The 19254-nt window shown below is 46.6% G+C and overlaps 1 protein-coding gene across 3 annotated transcripts in view; it reads left to right on the top strand.

The window, feature by feature from the left end:
* The first annotated feature begins 1639 nt into the window (after nucleotides 1–1639).
* LOC128835048 (golgin subfamily A member 6-like protein 26) overlaps nucleotides 1640–19254 on the top strand; it is a 52071-nt gene continuing 34456 nt past the window's right edge. The window contains exons 1-4 of one of the 3 annotated variants that reach the window (XM_054024360.1): nucleotides 1640–1802; nucleotides 12395–12485; nucleotides 12689–12767; nucleotides 17204–17318. In XM_054024360.1, the coding sequence (XP_053880335.1) occupies nucleotides 12397–12485; nucleotides 12689–12767; nucleotides 17204–17318 (283 nt within the window). In that variant the 5' untranslated portion in view covers nucleotides 1640–1802; nucleotides 12395–12396. Of the gene's footprint in view, nucleotides 1803–12394; nucleotides 12486–12688; nucleotides 12768–15550; nucleotides 15867–17203; nucleotides 17319–19254 lie in introns of those variants that run through there. The other 2 variants (XM_054024361.1, XM_054024362.1) reach the window with 2 other exon arrangements.

Here is a 19254-nt window from a genome sequence, read left to right as displayed (position 1 = left end):
CACAGGTGGCTAATGAGCAGATAGAGGCTAAAATCAAAATGGAATCTCCCTAGCTGTATTCTTCAGATGGCAACCCCATGGGTCAACATGACCATAAGGACCTTCATTTGGCCTACCAGCCATCAGCTGTTCTGTCCTGCTTCCTGTAGGGGGCTCTGCTGTAAGGATGGCTCTGCTTCCTGCCTCTGTGCTTCCCTGACTTTTGGTTGCATAATTAAAATAATTTTTAATTCTTGTGGTTGCCAATCTTGTAGTTGTGTATTTAAGTTGAGTAAAAATTACAGTAGAAATTTGCCTTTCAGAAAGATTTCATACAAGATAGCAGTGTCCCTAGGATCAGATTTCTAAAGATATTTAGATCACTAGTGAGATTTTCAGAACAGCTGGGTGTTTTCAACCTTTAAAAATCTGCCTTTGCTGAATATTTGGGAAAGGAGTTCTACACTGAAGTAGTGAAATGCACTCAAATGTTGGGTACAGATGCAAAATAACAGTTGCCAAGGGCCAATGATAGATCAAAGGAAACCAAAGAAGTTTTGGCACCAACCCAAGAACTCAGGCAGCCTTGAAGTAGGGTGACCAGACAGCAAGTGTGAAAAATCGGGATGGGGGTTAGGGGGTAAGAGGAGCCTATAATAAGTAAAAGACCCAAAAATCGCAACTGTCCCTATAAAATCAGGACATCTGGTCACCCTACCTTGAAGTCATATGAGCTTAAAGAACAGACTTGTGTTATAAAAAAGGAAAATGAACACTAATTTAGGAATAAAAATTAGATTACAAAATCATAATTAAACAGGAAATGTTACTAGAAATGCTGCAGCTGTGATTGCTGAAGCTACTAGCACCTATTAATATTTTCACTGATTATTAAAATGTAAATTAATGACATCCATCTGCACAAAGGTAATGAAGTTAAATGATGCAGTGCTAAAACTAATAAAACATTTAAAAAAGTAAATAATTTAAAGGAGAGAAACTATACTTAGTGGAGAAATACAAGTGTGTGCTTCAGGCAAACCTCATCAGCTAAGGCAAATCAGTCTACTACTCAGAAGTTTTAGGCAGACATTAACGGGTAAGGGAATCTTAACACTAAAAAATCGTATATGACAATTCCAGTGTTTCCGGGGTAGGTATGTAAAATATTTCACTGAATCCAATCTCCTTTAGCAGCGTAGCCTTCTCTAGGCATTGGGCCGCATCTGGGCCTTTCAGCACACAGCCCTGGGGAGCAGCAGGTGCAGAGATGTATCCTCCTGAGGGGGAGCACCTCTGCCACCCGCACCCTGTTTTTGCAACCACTGCAGATAGCTCACTTAATGTGGGTTAGCGTCTGTCCCCGCTACGCCCTCTCCCAGGGTTTCCCCTCCGCCACCGGCGGCAGCGCATCTTCTTCCTTCCTTAACCTCAGGGGCTGTCGCCCTCGGACCCTTTCCGGCCCCTGCCTCCTCGTGCATTCGGTTTGCCCCTGCACAGATTCTGCCGCCTTCCCCCGCCCCCTCTGCCTAGCGGGCAGCGCCTTCAGCTGGCACCGAGCAGGGACCTCACAGCGGCCGGTTCCGCACCAGGGACAGAACCAGCTCGGCCCCGCCTTGCGCGGGGGCGGGGACCCCACAGACCGCCGGCGGCAGCGCGTGGCCGCACCCCCCGGGCAACGGAGGACAGCGGGCTCCATAGGCCGGGCTGGTTACCTTGGCAACCAACACCGCGTGCGGCGGCGCCTCCAGCTTGCCCAGTGGCGCCCAGCCTGTCCCCCCGCCGGCCGTGGTGCCCCCAGTGACGGACCTGCCGCGAGCGAGGTGAGCAGAGCGCGTGACCCGGCTCCGGGCGGCCGCAGGCGCGTGGGTACTTCCCATCGTTAGCAGCTCCCGCCGTGACGTCAGCGCTGGCGGGGGAGCCCGGCTCCGCGCGGAGGTCCGGGCGCGGGTCCCTGACCCCGGCGCGTTCGGGGCCCGGGCTGTCGGGGGGAGGCGCGGAGCCCAGGCGGCGCTAGCGCTGCCCCGAGCCTCCCCCGGGAGACGCCACAGGTGCCTGGGGCCGCGGGAGGGGGCTGAGGCTGCTGCCGGAGGGGAGACGATCGGGCCGAGGAGTCACAGCCGAGCCTGCAGGGAAACCCTCGCGGGCTTCGCCTGGCCGGGGCGGGCAGAGCAGGTGCCTGGCCCGCGCCTGAGCCCGTCCTGCGCGCGTCGGGGCGCGCTGTGCCGGCGCTGTCACCTTCTTCCTCCCTTGTCCAAACCGCGCTCCCCCCTGGCCCGCCGGCTCCAGAATCGGGGGCTGGCAGGAGCGGGGCTCTTGCTCCTTTCTATGTGCTTAAACGCCGGTTTGTTACTTCTGAAAACCACCTAGCTGGCGGCGATTGGCCCCGTTGAACCCTAGGGCATACTAAGGTACAGCGGGATTAGGGTGACCAGACAGCAAGTGTGAAAAATCGGGACAGGGGGTGGGGGGTAATAAGAATATAGGGAAAAGAATATAGGAAAAAGACCCAAAAATCAGGACATCTGGTCACCCTAAACAGGATTCAAGCTGTGACCCTCTATGCAGTGCACCGAAGAGGGCTCCCAGCGCTGAAACGCAGAAGCTGTAGTAACGCTTGTGGGGACGCCAGGAGGCGAGGAGCTGTTTCTACTGAACTGCCCGCAATCCCCCTCTGTAGCAATACTTTTCAGGGAGCTTTATTAGGACAGCCTTCCAGTGTTTTCCCCAGGAATTGAAATAAGGGGGGTGTTGGAATATTCGGGGGGGGGGGAGGTGAGGGCCAATGAGGATTGAGACCGTGAAGGCGAAGGTGGGCTGTATGGCACCATAGTAAAAACTGAAAAATGTTTCATGACCATTTTATTAAAATTTAACTCATGTTTTAAAATCATCACAAAAATTAAAGTTGGTTACTCAGGCCTACTATGAAGCACTACGTCTACATCCTTCTTGGTTTCTTGTTGTAATTTTGCACAATTCTTTGGTGTCTTCTTGTGTGTCCGTTACTTCCAGTCCTTCATGATATGCTCCTGATCAGGTAGAAGGCAACTTGTTTCAGAACACAACATTCTATTCAATGAGGAAAAAGAATGCTCAGCTGTAGCTGTTGTGACTGGGAGTAGCAAGAGATGAATTCCTACTTCTTTCATCCCAGGAAACGTAGCACAAAGATCGGTTTGAACCATTAGTGATGATAAAGAAGAAGTTGAAGTCAAATCTTCATTCATTCGTAGTATGATATTCCTCTCTGTGTTCAAAATTCTTTATTCTGTCCTGATCACATGGCACCCCATTGCTGGTAGCGCCTCACTCCACTTAACTGTTGGTGTTTTATAGGACAGGCACCTGTAAAAGCTACGTGGAGGTTGAGTAGAATCCAGAAATCGCTATTGTAGATTTGTAAGAATCAAGTCTGTGTACTTTTTAAACTGGCTTAGCAAACGCATCTTGTCCTCTTCACTTAAGGAGTCAATATAAGTACCTTCATTAGTCAACTTCTGGACTGAAGTCTTTGCTTCTTCAAATACATTTTCAATGGATATCTCTGATTGATCCAAGGGTAGCTTCTATTGCTGGACACAGATCTACTACTGTTGTAGCAGATGCCTGGACGACATTGTTTAATGACCCAAGTGGTTTCAACAGTAGACTTAAAAGAGAGAGTATGGCGATTGTCTTCTCTGACCTTAGTAACAAAAGTAGTCCATCTCGGTAGATACTTTTGAAAGCCAGTAATAACAGTTGCAGTAATTTTAAGACAACAGCCAAGAATTGCTCATGAGAAAGCCAGCAGGTTTTCTCAGATTGGACTAATTTGAACTTCAATCCCAGTGTATCTTGTATTTGTTTCCAAGACGTTCAGTCCTTTTGGACTCTTACTGAAAAAAGAGTATAAGAAGCTATTAAGTGTATGGCTTTTTAATGTCTTTTGAAGAGTCTGCAGCTCATACTAGTGCTAGCTGGAGTAGATGGCCTCTGCAGTGTGTAAAGGATTGATTAGGGTTACACTTTTCTCTGAGCCAAGGCTTGTACTCCACTGTGTCTTCCAGAGAAGTTTGTAGCTCCATCAAATGTAAATTCGGGGTTCAATTTACAAGCATTTAACTCTTCTAAGATGTCACAGGCAGCTGATGTGTCTTCTATAACCTGAACATCTAGAATACATCTATTGGCCTACGACAGACATTTAGCCCTAGTCTACACTGTGGGGGATCGATTTAAGTTACGCAACTTCAGCTATGTGAATAATGTAGCTGAAGTCAATGTACGTAGATCGACTTACCATGGTGTCTTCAACGTGGTGAGTTGACTGCTGCTGCTCTCCCGTCAACTCTGCCTGCACCTCTCGTGGTGCTGGAGTAGGAGTCGACAGGAGAGCGCTCAGGGGTCGATTTATTGCATCTAGACTAGATGTGATAAATCGATCCCTGCTGGATCAATTGCTGCTTGCCAATCCGGCGAGTAGTGTAGACATACCCCAAGATAATATACACAATGCCTTAATACTTGATGCCTATTTGCATTGGTGCATTCATCAGCCATGTATGCACATATTTTCAATATGGTGAGAGAGTTCTTCACTTTATCAACTAACTGCTGAGTCTTTCACTGTTGCACCGCATGCTTCTAGAGAGTCAGCTGAGTTTTTTCAGAAAGATAGTGAGGATTTGCCAGTCTTGTTTGAAACCAGTGTCCAACTTCAGGATTAACAAATGACAATGCACTTAACATTGGCCTCCAGTTTGTAGTGTGTAGTATGATGCCACAGCCATGTTGATTCATATAAACTGAGTTGCGTCTCCATTATTCTTAACAGCCTCATTAAATTCTTCTAAAATTGGCTTTGACAGTGACTGGCTTATAAGGCTTTCTGCATGTTGATACAGTCCAGAGGCATGGTGTTTTGCAGCCTTTTCATATAGGTTGTCAGTATTGGCTTAGCTGATCAGTCTGGGAAACCAAGCTCCTCCACTTTTACTATATAAATCCATGATATGCCCACGGTCTTGAATACTGCATGCAGTTCTGGTCACCCCATCTCAAAAAAGATATATTGGAATTGGAAAAGGTATAGAGAAGGGCAACAAAAATGATTAGGGGTATGGAACAGATTTCATATGAAGAGAGATTAAAAAGACTGGGACTTTTCAGGTTGGAAAAGAGATGACTAAGAGGGGATATGATAGAGGCTTATAAAATCTTGACCGGTGTGGAGAAAATGAATAAGGAACTTCACTTAACACAAGAACCAGGGATCAGCCAATGAAATTAATAGGCAGCAAGTTTAAAACAAACAAAAGGAAGTATTTCTTCACACAATTCACAGTCACCCATGGGACTTTTTGCCAGGGATGTTGTGAAGGCTAAAACTATAACAGGGTTCAAAAAAGAACTAGATAAGTTCATGGAGGTTAGGCCCATGAATGGCTATTAGCCAGGATGGGCAGGGATGCAACAACATGCACTGAGTGTCCCTAGTCTCTGTTCACTAGAAACTGGAAGTGGACGACAGGGGATGGATCACTCAATGATTCCCTGTTCTGTTCATTTCCTCTCAAGCACCTGGAATAGTCACTGCTGGAAGACAGGATACTGGGATAGATGGACCATTGGTCTGACCCAATATGACTGTTCTTACATAAAAAAATAATAATAATAATAAAAAAAAGTTTAGTACAGAAACTCCCCAAGATAATGACCTCTTGGAGATAGCGATGTTGTGAGACAATGACCTTGGCAAATAATGCATTTTAAAAATCTTGTATATTTATATAAGATTAAGATTTAAGATTCCCAGTCCCAAATCTAGCATTCTGGAGCGAAGTCACTAAAACATAGTCCAGTGCTCTGGCCGCTGTTGTTTGTCGTGCCACCGTTCACTCTACCACTCTGTCCTCAATGGCCCTGCACTGTCACCTTCTGCTGCCACCTGCCACTGTGACCTCTGCGAGTTGGTCTCTCAAGTTTCCACCCAGCTCTCAGTGATTTCAGCTCTCAGTGCGGGAGCCTCACAGTGAGTGCAGGCTGGGCTTTCTCTTCCACAGAAACACTGTCCCAAAGCAGGTCTAAGCACTTAAACCTGATTATCAGGGATTTCAGCTCTAGTGGTCACTTACCAAACCAAAAGACTCTCTATGGAGCCTAATCAGCTCTGTCTCTAAACAGGAGAGAGGGGCAGGTCAAAGAGTGCCTGTGAGTCTTAGACAGAGCCCACACCACTAAGCAAAATGCTTGTGCCCCACTCTCTCTCTTCACTAGGATACGGATTCCAAACCTCCTGCTTAGGGAGTGCAGTTCAGTTGAGGATGACTAGTGCTTAATTTGTAATGAAAGAGGTGCCGGGGCTCAAGCAAGTTTGTTACTTTCATAACTGATGTGATAAGCCCAGAGGTCCTAGGGCTATGAACTTCCAAGCCTGGAGGTGTTGCAGCTCAGCCCTGGCAAGCCCTAACCCAAATTAAGCACTGAGGGAGACCCCCTCATTCAGTCAGGCTAAGTACAGTTCTGCTGCCCTTTACTCATACTATAAGGATAACAACATTTCATGACCCCCACATTTAATACTTAAGTGATTTGTAACCCAACACCAGCCAAAATTGATCACTTGGGCAGCACAGCTATGTCTTCTGGATACCTAGGCAAAGTAGGTGTGTTCATGTAAATACAGTCTGGTCCTGAAGCCTTTCCACCCATCCCTGGCTCATCGCTAGCTGTCAAGGGAGAGCTCATTCAGACCTTGCTTATAAATAATCATTTGACATTATTAGGTAGGCCAATATAGCTGAAACAAATGTGCTGACATTGTGATAAATAACAGCTGTATGAGGAAGCTAGTCTTTGTTCATACTTTTCAAACCCATTATGCTTTCTCAGGTACAAGTATTTTCTCATATACTGTGTATACTTTTAAAGTGTGTATTAATGTTTTAATTTCAATTCAAATTTCCAACCAATGACTAAGTTTCCAACACTGCATGTAACTGGGGGAGGGTGTTGGGGAAATTCAGGGGGGTACACCCCTCATGGGGGGGACTAGGGAAATCCCTGCATGCTTCAGATTTTTGGGGTTTGCTTGGATTTTTTTCCAAACAGAAAAGCAAGGGAAGGGAATCTTACACTTTCTGCTATATAATGGCTTTATTTTTATTTATTTAACATCATTTTTAAAAAGTTGGCTTCATCTTAATTTCATTTGGCTTTTATGAGGTGAGGCACCAGCCTGAGCTAGTATTAAACTGCCCAGGTGGCAACCCTTTGCCAAACTAAACAAGCATTAATTCAGTACAGCTTTCCAATAAGGCCTTCAGCTGTTTTGTATTTTCAAATAAATCTGCTGTTGCCTTTCCCTCAAATTCCTTAATAACCTTTACAAGTACCTAATACCACAGCCCTGGTTATTTTGCTTCTAAAAATCACATTTCATAGAAGGTTGGTAAGCTGTACCATTTTTTTAAACTCTTACTTATTACTTCATTCTAAATTGACTCATAACATTCAGCTGTTTCATGAGCAGTTTAGCAATTCTAGAATTGCTAAATGATCTTTTAACATTTGTATAATCTAACAATGCCATCTATTCTTTAGCTGTAACAGAAGGGTAAAAGGTATAGAGTGCTAAAAAATTTGATTTCCTTTTGTCACAAAATAGTCTTTCTAGGTTGAAATAATTCTGTCATTATGATCTTGCACTATAAGGACTCAATCCTCATGTTTTTAGAACTGAAAACTCTGATGCTGGATTTCACATATCCTCTATGTAATGTATATCACAGTCAAGGGTACTGGAACAATTTGTATAGTGTGGGTGCTGAGAGCCATTGAACCAAACTGTAAATCCTGTCTATAATGGAAACTAGGGTTACCATACGTCCTCTTTTTCCCGGACATGTCCGGCTTTTCGGCAGTCAAACCCCCGTCCGGGGGGAATTGCCAAAAAGCCGAACATGTCCGGGAAAATGGCGGCTCTGTTTAAGAGCCGGGCTGCCTGAACGCTACCGGCTTCGGGCAGCCCCGTGCCTCCAGACCCTGCACCGCCGGAGCCCGGGAGGGGAAGTGCCCGGCTGGGGGCGCAGGGTCTGGAGGCAAGGGGGCTGCCCGAAGCCGGTAGCGCTCGGGCAGCCCGGTTCTTAAACAGAGCCTCCAGCGGCTGCGGCTCTGTGTAACTGACACTGTGTCAGTTACACACAGCCCCCGCAGCTGGAGGCTCCAGCCGCCCCCGCTCTGTTTAAGAGCCGGGCTGCCCGAGCGCTACCGGCTTCGGGCAGCCCCGTGCCTCCAGATCCTGCGCCCCCAGCCGGGCACTTCCCATCCCGGGCTCCGGCGGCGCAGGGTCTCCAGGCACGGGGCTGCCAGAAGCCGGTAGCTCTGGGGCAGCCCGGCTCTTAAACAGAGCCTCCAGCGGCTGGGGCTCTGTGTAACTGACACTGTGTCAGTTACACACAGCCCCGGCGGCTGGAGGCTCCAGCCGACCCCGCTCTATTTAAGAGCCGGGCTGCCCGAGCGCTACCGGCTTCGGGCAGCCCCGTGCCTCCAGACCCTGCGCCGCCGGAGCCCGGGAGGGGAAGTGCCCGGCTGGGGGCGCAGGATCTGGAGGCACGGGGCTGCCCGAAGCCGGTAGCGCTCGGGCAGCCCGGCTCTTAAACAGAGCGGGGGCGGCTGGAGCCTCCAGCCCCCGGGGCTGTGTGTAACTGACACAGTGTCAGTTACACAGAGCCAAAGAGGAGCAAAGCCTCCAGCCCCCTGGGCTGTGTGTAACTGACACAGAGGCTCTGTTTAAGAACCGGGCTGCCCGAGAGCTACCGGCTTCAGGCAGCCCCCTTGCCTCCGGACCCTGCGCCGCCAGCCGGGCACTTCCCCTCCTGGGCTCCGGCGGCGCAGGGTCCGGAGGCACGGGGGCTGCCCGAAGCCGGTAGCGCTGGGGCAGCCCGGCTCTTAGAGCCTAAGAGGAGCAGAGCCTCCAGCTGCGGGGGCTCTGCTCCTCTTCGGCTCTGTGTAACTTATACAGTGTAAGTTACGCAGAGCCGCCGGAGCCCTGGAGGGGAAGTGCCCGGCTGGGGGCGCAGGGTCCGGAGGCATAGGGGCTGCCCAAAGCCCGAGCGCTACCAGCTTCACGGTTTGCTGGGCAGCCTCCAGACCCTGCGCGCTGGGGCTCCAGCTGCGCTGGGGAAGCGCCAGCCGGGGGCGCAGGGTCTGGGGGCTGCCCGGCAAACCGTGAAGCTGGTAGCTCTGGGGCAGCCCTTTCCCCCTGGCTGGGAGTGGGAGGGAGGAGGGGGCGGAGTTAGGGTGGGGGAAGGGGTGGAGTTGGGGCGGGGCTAGGGGTGGGGAAATGGGCGGGGCCATGGCCCGTGGAGGGTCCTCTTTTTTTATTTATGAGATATGGTAACCCTATGGAAACCATACTTCAAGCCAGGGGGTGCATCAGCATCTCCAGCACACCTACTTCTAGCACTTATGATCATAGTGCAAGACTAAGGCATTTCAGGCCACGTGTCAGTACAGGGTACATCCAAGAAAGCACAGTATGCAATCTTCATTTGCACGAGGTCTGTGCTAGGATAGAGACCTCATATCCATTATTACCAAATGTATCCTTAAACTGAGTCTTAGAAACACTTCTTCATACTAATACCCACTGATCTCTTGAGACCAGATTTCTAAAGATGCAATTTTATGCATAGCCTATTAGCTTATATGAGTAGGATGAGCAGAATATTGCACCAAAAGTTTCTTCATTAAAAATAATTTTGCTGTTTTCTTGTAGCTAAAGCAATCTCACATTATGATGTGAAACAACAATGTTGAAGTAATTTGGCCAAAGTATTCTTTTATCATGATATAACACTATGGTGCCTTTTTTTCTTTAATTAATATTTTAATGATAAAACCAGCACTACTCCATCCCTTGGAGCCATGGCAGATGTACTTTACAATGTATTACTCCTGAAAAAATTCTGCGCCAAAAAAATAAAAATTCAGCGAACATTATTTTAAAATTCCGCAAATTTTATTTGTCAGATAAAAGTGGAGGCTCCAGCATGGGCATTAGGGAGCACAGGCCACTGGCTGCATAGAGGTGGGAGATCACTGTGCAGCTTGCCCATGGGACACGGACTCAGTGGTGAGGCTGCATCCAACCCTGACACAGCGCAAGGACCAGGCCTGCCCCAGAAACACCCAGAGCCCTGCCCCTCCATGCCAGGTGCACTAGGGTGTGGAGAGGAAAGCTCAGCAAGGCAGGATCCAAGGGTGGAGGGACTTAGTGTTGGGAGATCCAGGTGTGGGTTGAGAGGGTTCTGTGTGGGACAATCTGGATGCGGGTGGCTCAGTGGGGGATCCGGGTGTGTGGGAATCTCGATATACGGGGGCTTGTTGGGGGGTTCTGGGTGCAACAGTAATGGGGCTCTGCAGGGGAGTCTAGGTGAAGGTGGTTGGGGCTCAGCAGGGTGAGGTCTGGGTGTGGGGAATATAGAGCTTGGCAGGGGGGTGTGGGTGGCTTGTTAAGGTGGTCCAGGTGCAGGGGGAGTGGGGCTCATTGGGGGGTTCTGAGTGCAGGGGTGTGAGGTTCGGTGGGAAGGTTTGGGTATGAGGGCATCTGGATTCATGGGGGTTGGGCAGATGGGGGAGCAGCTCCCTGTACAGGGATCCCTCCCCCTGCAGCTGAGGAGCAATGGGCGCAAGAAGCGGCGGGGCAGGGGGGGAGGGAGGTTTGCAGAGCTTCCTGAAGCTGGGGGAGAAATCTGGGGGTGGGTCTGACCCAGCCCCAGATGCTGTGCAGGGGAAGAGGAAGTCCTGTCTTCCCTAGCCCAGCCGGGACTAGCAGCTGAGCCCAGCACAGGGTAGGAGCCACCAGCCGGGTCTTCCCCAGTCCCGCCCCCTGTCCCACAGTGATTTACCTCTCTGCCAGCTGCCCTGGGCACCTGAAACATACTGCTGGCGAGGGTCGCATGACCACTCTTGTGGCTTCCCTTTGCTTCCCCATCAGAGTCACTTTTCTGCGCGGAAACAAAGAAATCTTCGGGAGACATAAATTCTGCACATGTGCAGTGGTGCAGAATTCTCTGAGGAGTAAATGTATGGAATCATTAAAAACAGTAGGAACATAAGAATTGTCATTTAGCTCAGATCCATGGTCCATCTCTTCTAGTATCGTGTCTCTAACAGTGACCAGCACCCAATGCTGCAGAAGAAGGTGCAACAAACCCTGCGGTAGGCAGGTATGGGGTAATCTGTCCCCTCACCCCCAAAGGTCTCATCTTATGAGGTTTTATATCCTTTCTAAAATGTTTGTTAGCATTTAGTATGTAACTGGATAATCTTATTATCAGTATAAATGTCCAGTAACTTTTTGATTTTTGCAAAGTTCTTGTTCTCTGTGACATAATGTGGCAAGGGGTTCCACAGTCTAATTACACATAGTTTGGAGAAGTGTATCTTTTTATCAGTTTTGAATTTGCCATTTTTAATGTCATTTAAAGTAAGGTTCTGTTGCATGGTTCCTGGATCTATTTATATTGATAGGCATTGCACTATAGCAGTGGTTCCCAAACTGGGGTTCGTGAACCCCTGGGGGTTCACGAAATGTAACAGGGGGTTCTCGTGAAAAAATTTCCTAATGGCGGATAGAGCTGTCCCTAGGGACCGGGACAACTTGGGGCCAGCAGCCCAGAGCCCCTGGACTTCCAAGAACTAAGCAGATCAAAGCAAGCATATCTATCACACTGAGGAGATTTAAACTTCAAGACTCCTTATAAGAAATGGAAAGGAAGGTGGATATTTTTTGCTGTTTTTAAAATTAAATAGACAGCTAGTATTGTTTTTAAAATTACTATGAAGAACAAGTTTAAGCTTTGTTGTAACGTGTGTTGTTTGCCTGGACTGCTCAAGACCTGAATGCTTGTGTAGGAGGAACTCTTTGAGTTGGTTTCTTAAATACCTTCATGCTGTTTCACATTTGATACTCCTTGATGAAACATAGGAGCCTTGTCTTATAAGAGGCTTATTCAAAATGATACAAGCTACAAAAGTGAGATCTTGGAAGAGTGTTGCCATTTTCATAATGTAATAAAAATACTGTATTGATAAATAACGCGGTTTCACCTATAACACGGTAAGATTTTTTGGCTCCCGAGGACAACGTTCTATCGAGGTAGAGGTGTATTTGAATTGGAAGTCATCTTGTTCTTAGCATTGATATTACTACATAGGAGTAGTAACTGAATCTCCTTTAGGAAAGTGTGCATTACAGTGTACTGCACACCACTATCATCAGTAAGTGTGAAAATATACTAGGATGAATAGAAGATATAGGCTTAATAGAGACATTTGACCATAGGGAGAATATATTATGAGTACAATAATATTTTGTTGCTTGATAATTACAATGTACATATAGTTTTGAATTAATCTTTTCTAGCAATGGAGAATACAACTTCAAGTATAGAATCTGAATACATCAAGAACCTCCAGCAACAAATCTACTTTCTTGAACTGGAAGCCAATTTTCTATATCCTTCAATACAGCTTTCTAAAAAATTAGATAAATATACCATACCCAAGAAAAACTTATCTTGGAAATACATTAAAATCACACAAGCTGAGTAAAACATTTTAACTGTTTAGTGTTATGATTTTGATTAAAGAAAAACTTTTTCTGCACTTTATGTAATTAATTTAAAATCACTTTTTGACCTTAACTTTCCATTATTACGCGTGAACAGACTAAAAAAGCCACTGATCTTCAACCCCGCATTACCTCTGAAACTGAACACTTGCTTCAAAAGCTAGAGGTAAATTTTTCCAGTTACACAACTTTATTTTCATGTGAATAACTCTGTGGTCTATTCTGTTTCTATCAAGTAGTGTAGCTTTTTTGCACTTTGGGTTTTTTTGTCTTTTGGGGTTTTTTTGTAAATAAAGTGAAATATTGTGTCAACTTTAAATATAGTATCAAAGAATGAGTTAAAATAGTTTCAGCTTCTGCACCTGTTCTAAGTCCTCCTGCCTAGTGTTATGATTTTACAATAATTAAAAAAAATTCCTTACTCCTGTTGTTGAATGAAAGACTCAACAAAATGGGAAACTGAATGATTAAGACTCATTCTACAATGACGTCACATACTCAGTTGGACTGCTCATGAGCTTAAACAAAATTAAGCATGTGTATAAAGGTTTGAGGCCTGACTACAAAAATGCTGTCAAATGTATAAACAGGAAAAAATACAATAAATACTTTCTCAAATCTTTTAGTTATAGTCAATTTAAGTATTACTTGTAACAACAATAAAGAATTTCAGTGTTGTTTTTTTTTAAGTTGACTGTGTCCTTTTAAAAAGTTTGTTGCCTAAACTGGCCATATCTACCTATATATGGCCCTGATCTTACCAGGAGGACAAAGCTAAAGTTAGTAACCAAGGGCTTGTCTATATGGGGAAGTTGACTGGCATAGCTATAATGGAATAATTATTCTGCTATAGTTATTGTAAATATAACTTTTTCATGGGATACTCTGTTTAGGAGAAAAAGTGACTTTATTCTGGAATAGTTACTCCACAATAGATTAATATTCCAGAATTCAGTGTCCACACGGGGAGCTATATTGGCATAGCTATAGCTGAATAAAAAAAGTCTTGGTGCAGAAAGGAGCCATACAGCCCATCTAAATCCATTTACTAATCTAGGTGAGGGAATGTATTTAGTGAGGAAAACAGATCATTTTTCAAAATTTTCAGTATATTTCTATGTAAATAAATATGGAAAAAGCATTTTTGTTCACTTAGCTTATGTCAGCAAAATGAGCTCCTATTTTGTCTCCTAGGGCTTCACAACTTTGCTAAGTCTGTCGTGTTCATGCATAAATATTTTATTGATAGTCTACCATGACAGAAAAAGGAAATGATCAAGTGGGTTAAAGGAGTTGACATTTGATTTATTGTGTGTTGGTGGTTTACATCATGTTTAAGTAATTTTGTATGACATGCTGGTTTGTTATCATGCTCTTAGTGAATGTGTGGAGGAGTTAACTTTAGTTAATAACAAACTAATAAAGGAACAGCACATCAGATATAGGTTGTTATAAATCAAATGAAGGAATTTTTATGAGACAGTTCTGTGTATAAGCAAAAGGAAAAAATGCAGCCATTTGACTGAATAAGGATATTGTGTTCTTTGCTTATGAATTGGAAAGTAAAATCACATAAGCTACAGAGTTCAGTTCAGAAATATATTGAAGTGGGACCTCCATGGGTCTGCAATGGGAGCTGGAATGGATGCTAAGCACTTTTGAAAACCAGACCACCTATTTAGGAGCCTGATTTTAGGCTCTTTTTTTTTTTTTTTTTTTTTAACGCTAGCCTAGAACCACATTTTAAGAGGTGAAGTTTTCTAATGACTTATACATTTACATTCTTTTCAAGATTTTTCCAGAACTATGGACCATAAAGGTTCATCAATGGTATATTTGAAGTTGATTTTAGCTATACTATGTGCCTTGTTGTACATCAGCTGCAAGGTCTTTGGGGCTGGGAGTGTCTCAGTTTTTGTACGTTGTGCATTACCAAGCATGTTGGTAATAAATAATAAAATATGTATACATGATATAAGATATGTCAGTTTCTTTGAAACAGGTCATACTGGCTCAGGGGCCTTCTGCATATGTTTGCCATCGAGGTCTTTCCACTTTTTTTGCTTTAGGGCCTACCAAAACTTGAAGCCCATGTCATAGCCATAATCAAAAAAGAAAACAATCTCCCTAAATTCTCATGTCATATTTAATCTTACAGTAGACATTTTCTGGGAATTTTTTGGAGGGGGAGTAATCAGAAAAGGAGTTAAGGCAGGGGTGGGCAAACTTTTTGGATCGAGGGCCACATCGGGGTTGCACAACTGTATGGAGGGCTGGGTAGGGAAGGCTGTGCCTCCCCAAACAGCCTGGCCCCTGCCCCCTATCCGCCCCCTCCCACTTCCTGCCCCCTGACTGCCCCCCTCAGAACTCCCAACCCATCCAACCCCCCCTTCTCCTTGTCCCCTGACTGCCCCCTCCTGGGACCCCTGCCCCCCATCAAACCTCCCTGCTCCCTGTCCCCTGACTGCCCCGCTCCCTGACAGCCCCCCTGGGATTCCCACTCCCTATCCAACCGCCCTCTGCTCCTCGTCCCCTGACCACCACTTCCCGGGACCCCCCACCTCTAATTGCCCCCCAGGATCCCACCCCCTTATCCAACCCCCCCACATCCCTGCCCCCTGATAGCTCCCCCGGGACTCCCACTCCCAACCCTCCCTGTTCCCCATCCCCTGACTGCCCCCCCCAAACCTCCTCCCCATCCAACCTCCCCCTCCTCCCTGACTGTCCTCCAGCACCCCTGCTCCCTTACCCAACCCCCCCACTCCCCGCCCCCTTACCAGCAGCAGGAGCTCGCAGCCGCGACACCCGGCCAGAGCCAGCTGTGCTCCCCATTCTGCCCAGCGGGTGGGGCGTGGCTGCGGGAGAGGGGGAATAGTGGGGGAGGGGCCGGGGACTAGGCTTCCCGGCCAGGAGCTCAGGGGCCGGGCAGGACGGTCCTGCGGGCCGGATGTGGCCCGCGGGCCATAGTTTGCCCACGTCTGAGTTATGGTGTGTGTGAAAAATTTCTCCACTGTAGACTATTTGAAAATGTTCCTAACTGTTTTTCTTTTCTCATCATAATTCTAATATGTGCTGGACCTGCTGAGGAAAAGTGCCTTTTTGTGTACTGGGGATGCAGGTTTGTCGTGCAATTATAAAGATATATAATGAAGGCATCAGTAATTACTTCATAAAGATGCACTGAGACCTCTCAAAGCAAGTCAAAGCCAGACAAAAATCCTTCGAATGTGACATGGTAACTTCAGAGGACTGTTACATTTTCCACGTAATAATTTTAGTTAAATATTTGATAATTTTGGCAGAGTAAAATTTTAAAATGTTTCCTCTTTTAAATTTTGCTTTGTTTTTCTTGCATTTCTTAGGGTTCCTCTAACTGTTCAACTAGTTCAATAATTCCCATATATTCCAAACTTTACACCCACATGTGTTTTGATAACATCTCAGACCCAGGCATTTTTAAAATTAAACACAAACTGTTCTTCCACTTACTCAGAATAAAAGCATTGAACTATGCCAAGATTAGCCAAAGGGACTGGTCAGATCTGAGAGTTGCTTCCTTTTTCTGGTGCTGCCTGCCCGACACCAGCATGCTCCTGGTCAGTAGGGAGCCATTTACGCAGTCAAAGGCTTGGAGGTAGACGTTGAGGGAAGGAAGACAGAGTGAGTGGGCCTTCAGTGAGAAGGGGGGTTTGCCAGCAAGTGGGGTGTTCTGTTAGAAAGAGGATCATGTGCAGTGGTGGGGGCTTAGAGTGGCTGAATTCCATGTTTCTGTGCCAAGGTGTTGGCACATCATTAAGGAGCCAAGGCAACAGTGCCATCCAGAGCCCTTGATGTGCTGATGCCTCATCACAAAGGCACTGAACTTCTCCCTTCCTGAATCAAGCCCTTACAACTCTGGCTCTGATAAAGACCACGTCCCTTATGGTCTCTCATTTTAATCCGTCCCTTAGCAGGAGAGTTACAGTCTAAATCTTCCACTCTGAGAAGCCTTCATTGCCTTGCTCATGCTCGATTTAGTGCATGGGAAAATATTATTTTCTTTTTAAAGAAATTTTAATTTTAAGCCATGGTGAATCACAAAGTTTTTAAAATGGAAGGAAAACCACATACTGTTTAGTTGTTTACACTGTAAGCAATTGGCTGTTTCTCCAGTATTTTTTAAACTGATCTCTTAAGATGTTATGTTTAAAAATGGTGTTTAAAAAAAAACTGATGAAACTGGTAAATGGACATCTATGTTTAATGTAAGGCTTATTATTCATTTAAATGGTTAAAACTGCTTAAATTGAAACAATATTATTGCAAGTACTCTAGCAAATGAGACCACCATTTTACATTCATAATTCAAAATTTTAACATGTCTGAACTTAACTGCATTCAGTGTGAGTATAATAGACATTTGAAGCAGGTGGTGTGGAATGCTGACACTGTAAATATGCAATTTGTATCTGAATGCATCTATCTGTGTTTAGTTTCTTTTTAAATTTTTATTGGTTTGAATTGAGATGCAGACGACCAGAATAAATGAGCATTTGACACTTGTGGAAATATTTAGTAATAATTAAATATACTTTCACCACAAAAATATTTATTTTTTTACAGGAATTACAGTCCCAAGCTGATGGCCTCCATTTGGAACTCAAGCGAAAGGAAGCCAGTTTAAATATGCTGAAAACAGACAGAGAACGAATTAATAACCAGATCAATGTTGCAGCTGGTAATTGTTTTTCAGCAATCAAATGTCAACATCTGAATGTGTGTAGTCTTTTTTTTTTTTTTCCTTAATACTTTGAGTCGCATAAACTGCAGAGTTTCAGGTTCCAGAAAAGCAGCCGAAGTTCTATGGCTGTGGCACTAGTGTGGATAACGGGTGCGTCCTTTTCTTTAATGTCAGGTAGAAATGGATCAGTCGAGAGTTGGTGCCAATCCCTTGCTCTTTACAGGCACTCTGTATCCTGGTTGTCCAGTTCCTTTCTGCCTCTCAGTGAATAATTAGAGAGAGAAGATGTGTGAGATAATATCTTTTATTGGATCAAATTTCTGTTGGTGAGAGAGACAAATCTTTGAGCTACACAAACCCCTTCTTCACGTCTGGAAAAGGTACTCAGAGTGTCACAGCTAAATATAAGATTGATTAGATGGTTTAGCATAAGTAGTTAGCCATATTCTGAGGGTAAAGGTGAAGTGGCCTTTTAAAACACCTGTAGTCATAGGACAAATAGTGGGCTCAGTGGGTGTGACCGGGATCCCAGTGGGGGCCAGCTGAGGTCACTCAATTAGGGTGAACTGCAAAGAATGGGGCAGACAAATCCCAAAGCTGGTGGATGTGTCAATACTTAGATTTACCAAGCCAGAACTAAATAGCTTCCGTTATACTTTACTGGTTACCCAGAAACCAACAACACAGTTCCCTTAAAGTAACCCAGCCTCAGGTCTCCATCCAGGTACCCAAGTCAAATATTATGAAGATTTCTGAAAATCTTATTCTTCTTCGAGTGATTGTTCACGTCCATTACACATTAGGTGTACGCGCGCCGTGTGCATGGACGTCGGAAACTTTTTCCCTTAGCGGCTCCCGTCGGGCCGGCGGGCCCCCCTTCCTGCCAGAGCGGCGCCCCGCTCCAGGGTATATATATCCCTGCCGACCCGACCACTCCAGTTCCTTCTTACCGTCTGTGGCGGCGTTGGAACAACTCTGTCTCTCATCTGAGAGTGTCCCTTAGCAATAGTCAATTAGAGTTCTAACAGTTATCAGTTAGTTATTGTAGTGTTTAGTCAGTAGTTAACAGCTCATTAGAGTACTTAAAGTTCCTGCCGGGGTTGTTTGTTCAGCCCCGGTACCAGCCCCGGGTGGTGGGGTATGCCACACGCCCAAGGCTTGTGCCACGTGCTGTAGGCCCATGCCATTGAGCGACCCCCACGCTTCGTGTCTTCGCTGCCTGGGGGAGGCTCACCAGAAAGAGCGCTGCAAGATCTGTAAGGCTTTTAAGCCCAGAACTAAAAAAGAGAGGGACTTCCGCCTTAAGCAGCTGCTCATGGAGACGGCGTTACAGCCCTCCACTTCGACGGCACCGTCTGCCTCTGTGCGGAGTGCCCCTGCCTCGGTGCGAGAACCGGCGCCGGTGAGTCATCCGAAGACCGCGGCGCCGACCCAGCGGGGAAATACACGACGCCGATCGTCTTCGCCGGCGAAAGTGAAGGGCCAACCTAAGGCCCGAGGTCGCTCCCCGCACAAGAGGGCGGCACTGGTAAAGACCTCGAGTGCCCCTAAGGCCGATACGGCCCCAACACGGACCCCGGTAGTGGCTCCGGCGCCGAAGGGCCCGTCGAGCCCCGGGATGGGCGCGTCGAGCGAGGAGGAAGGGCTGGAGGAGCTAGTGGAACAGCCCTCCACTCCGGACACGTTTGAGGCAGCTAAGGACCTCATTGCCTTGTCCGTCGAGGCCCCTGCACGCGCTGAAGGCGCCCCGCCTATGCTGCCGCGCAGAGGCAAGCCGGCGATGGTGCGCCCATCACGGTCGCCGTCCCGGCACCGTTCCAGGGACCAGTCCCGGTCGAGCTCCGCCTCGGTGGACTCCCGGTTGCCCTCGGCGCAGGAAGCACCGCAGCAGTCGGGCTTCAGCAAACGGTCGGCACCGACTCAGCAACCAAGC

The sequence above is a fragment of the Malaclemys terrapin genome, chromosome 3, assembly GCF_027887155.1.
Source record: "Malaclemys terrapin pileata isolate rMalTer1 chromosome 3, rMalTer1.hap1, whole genome shotgun sequence".
NCBI lineage: Eukaryota > Metazoa > Chordata > Testudines > Emydidae > Malaclemys > Malaclemys terrapin.
This window is presented reverse-complemented; position numbering and strand designations above follow the sequence as displayed.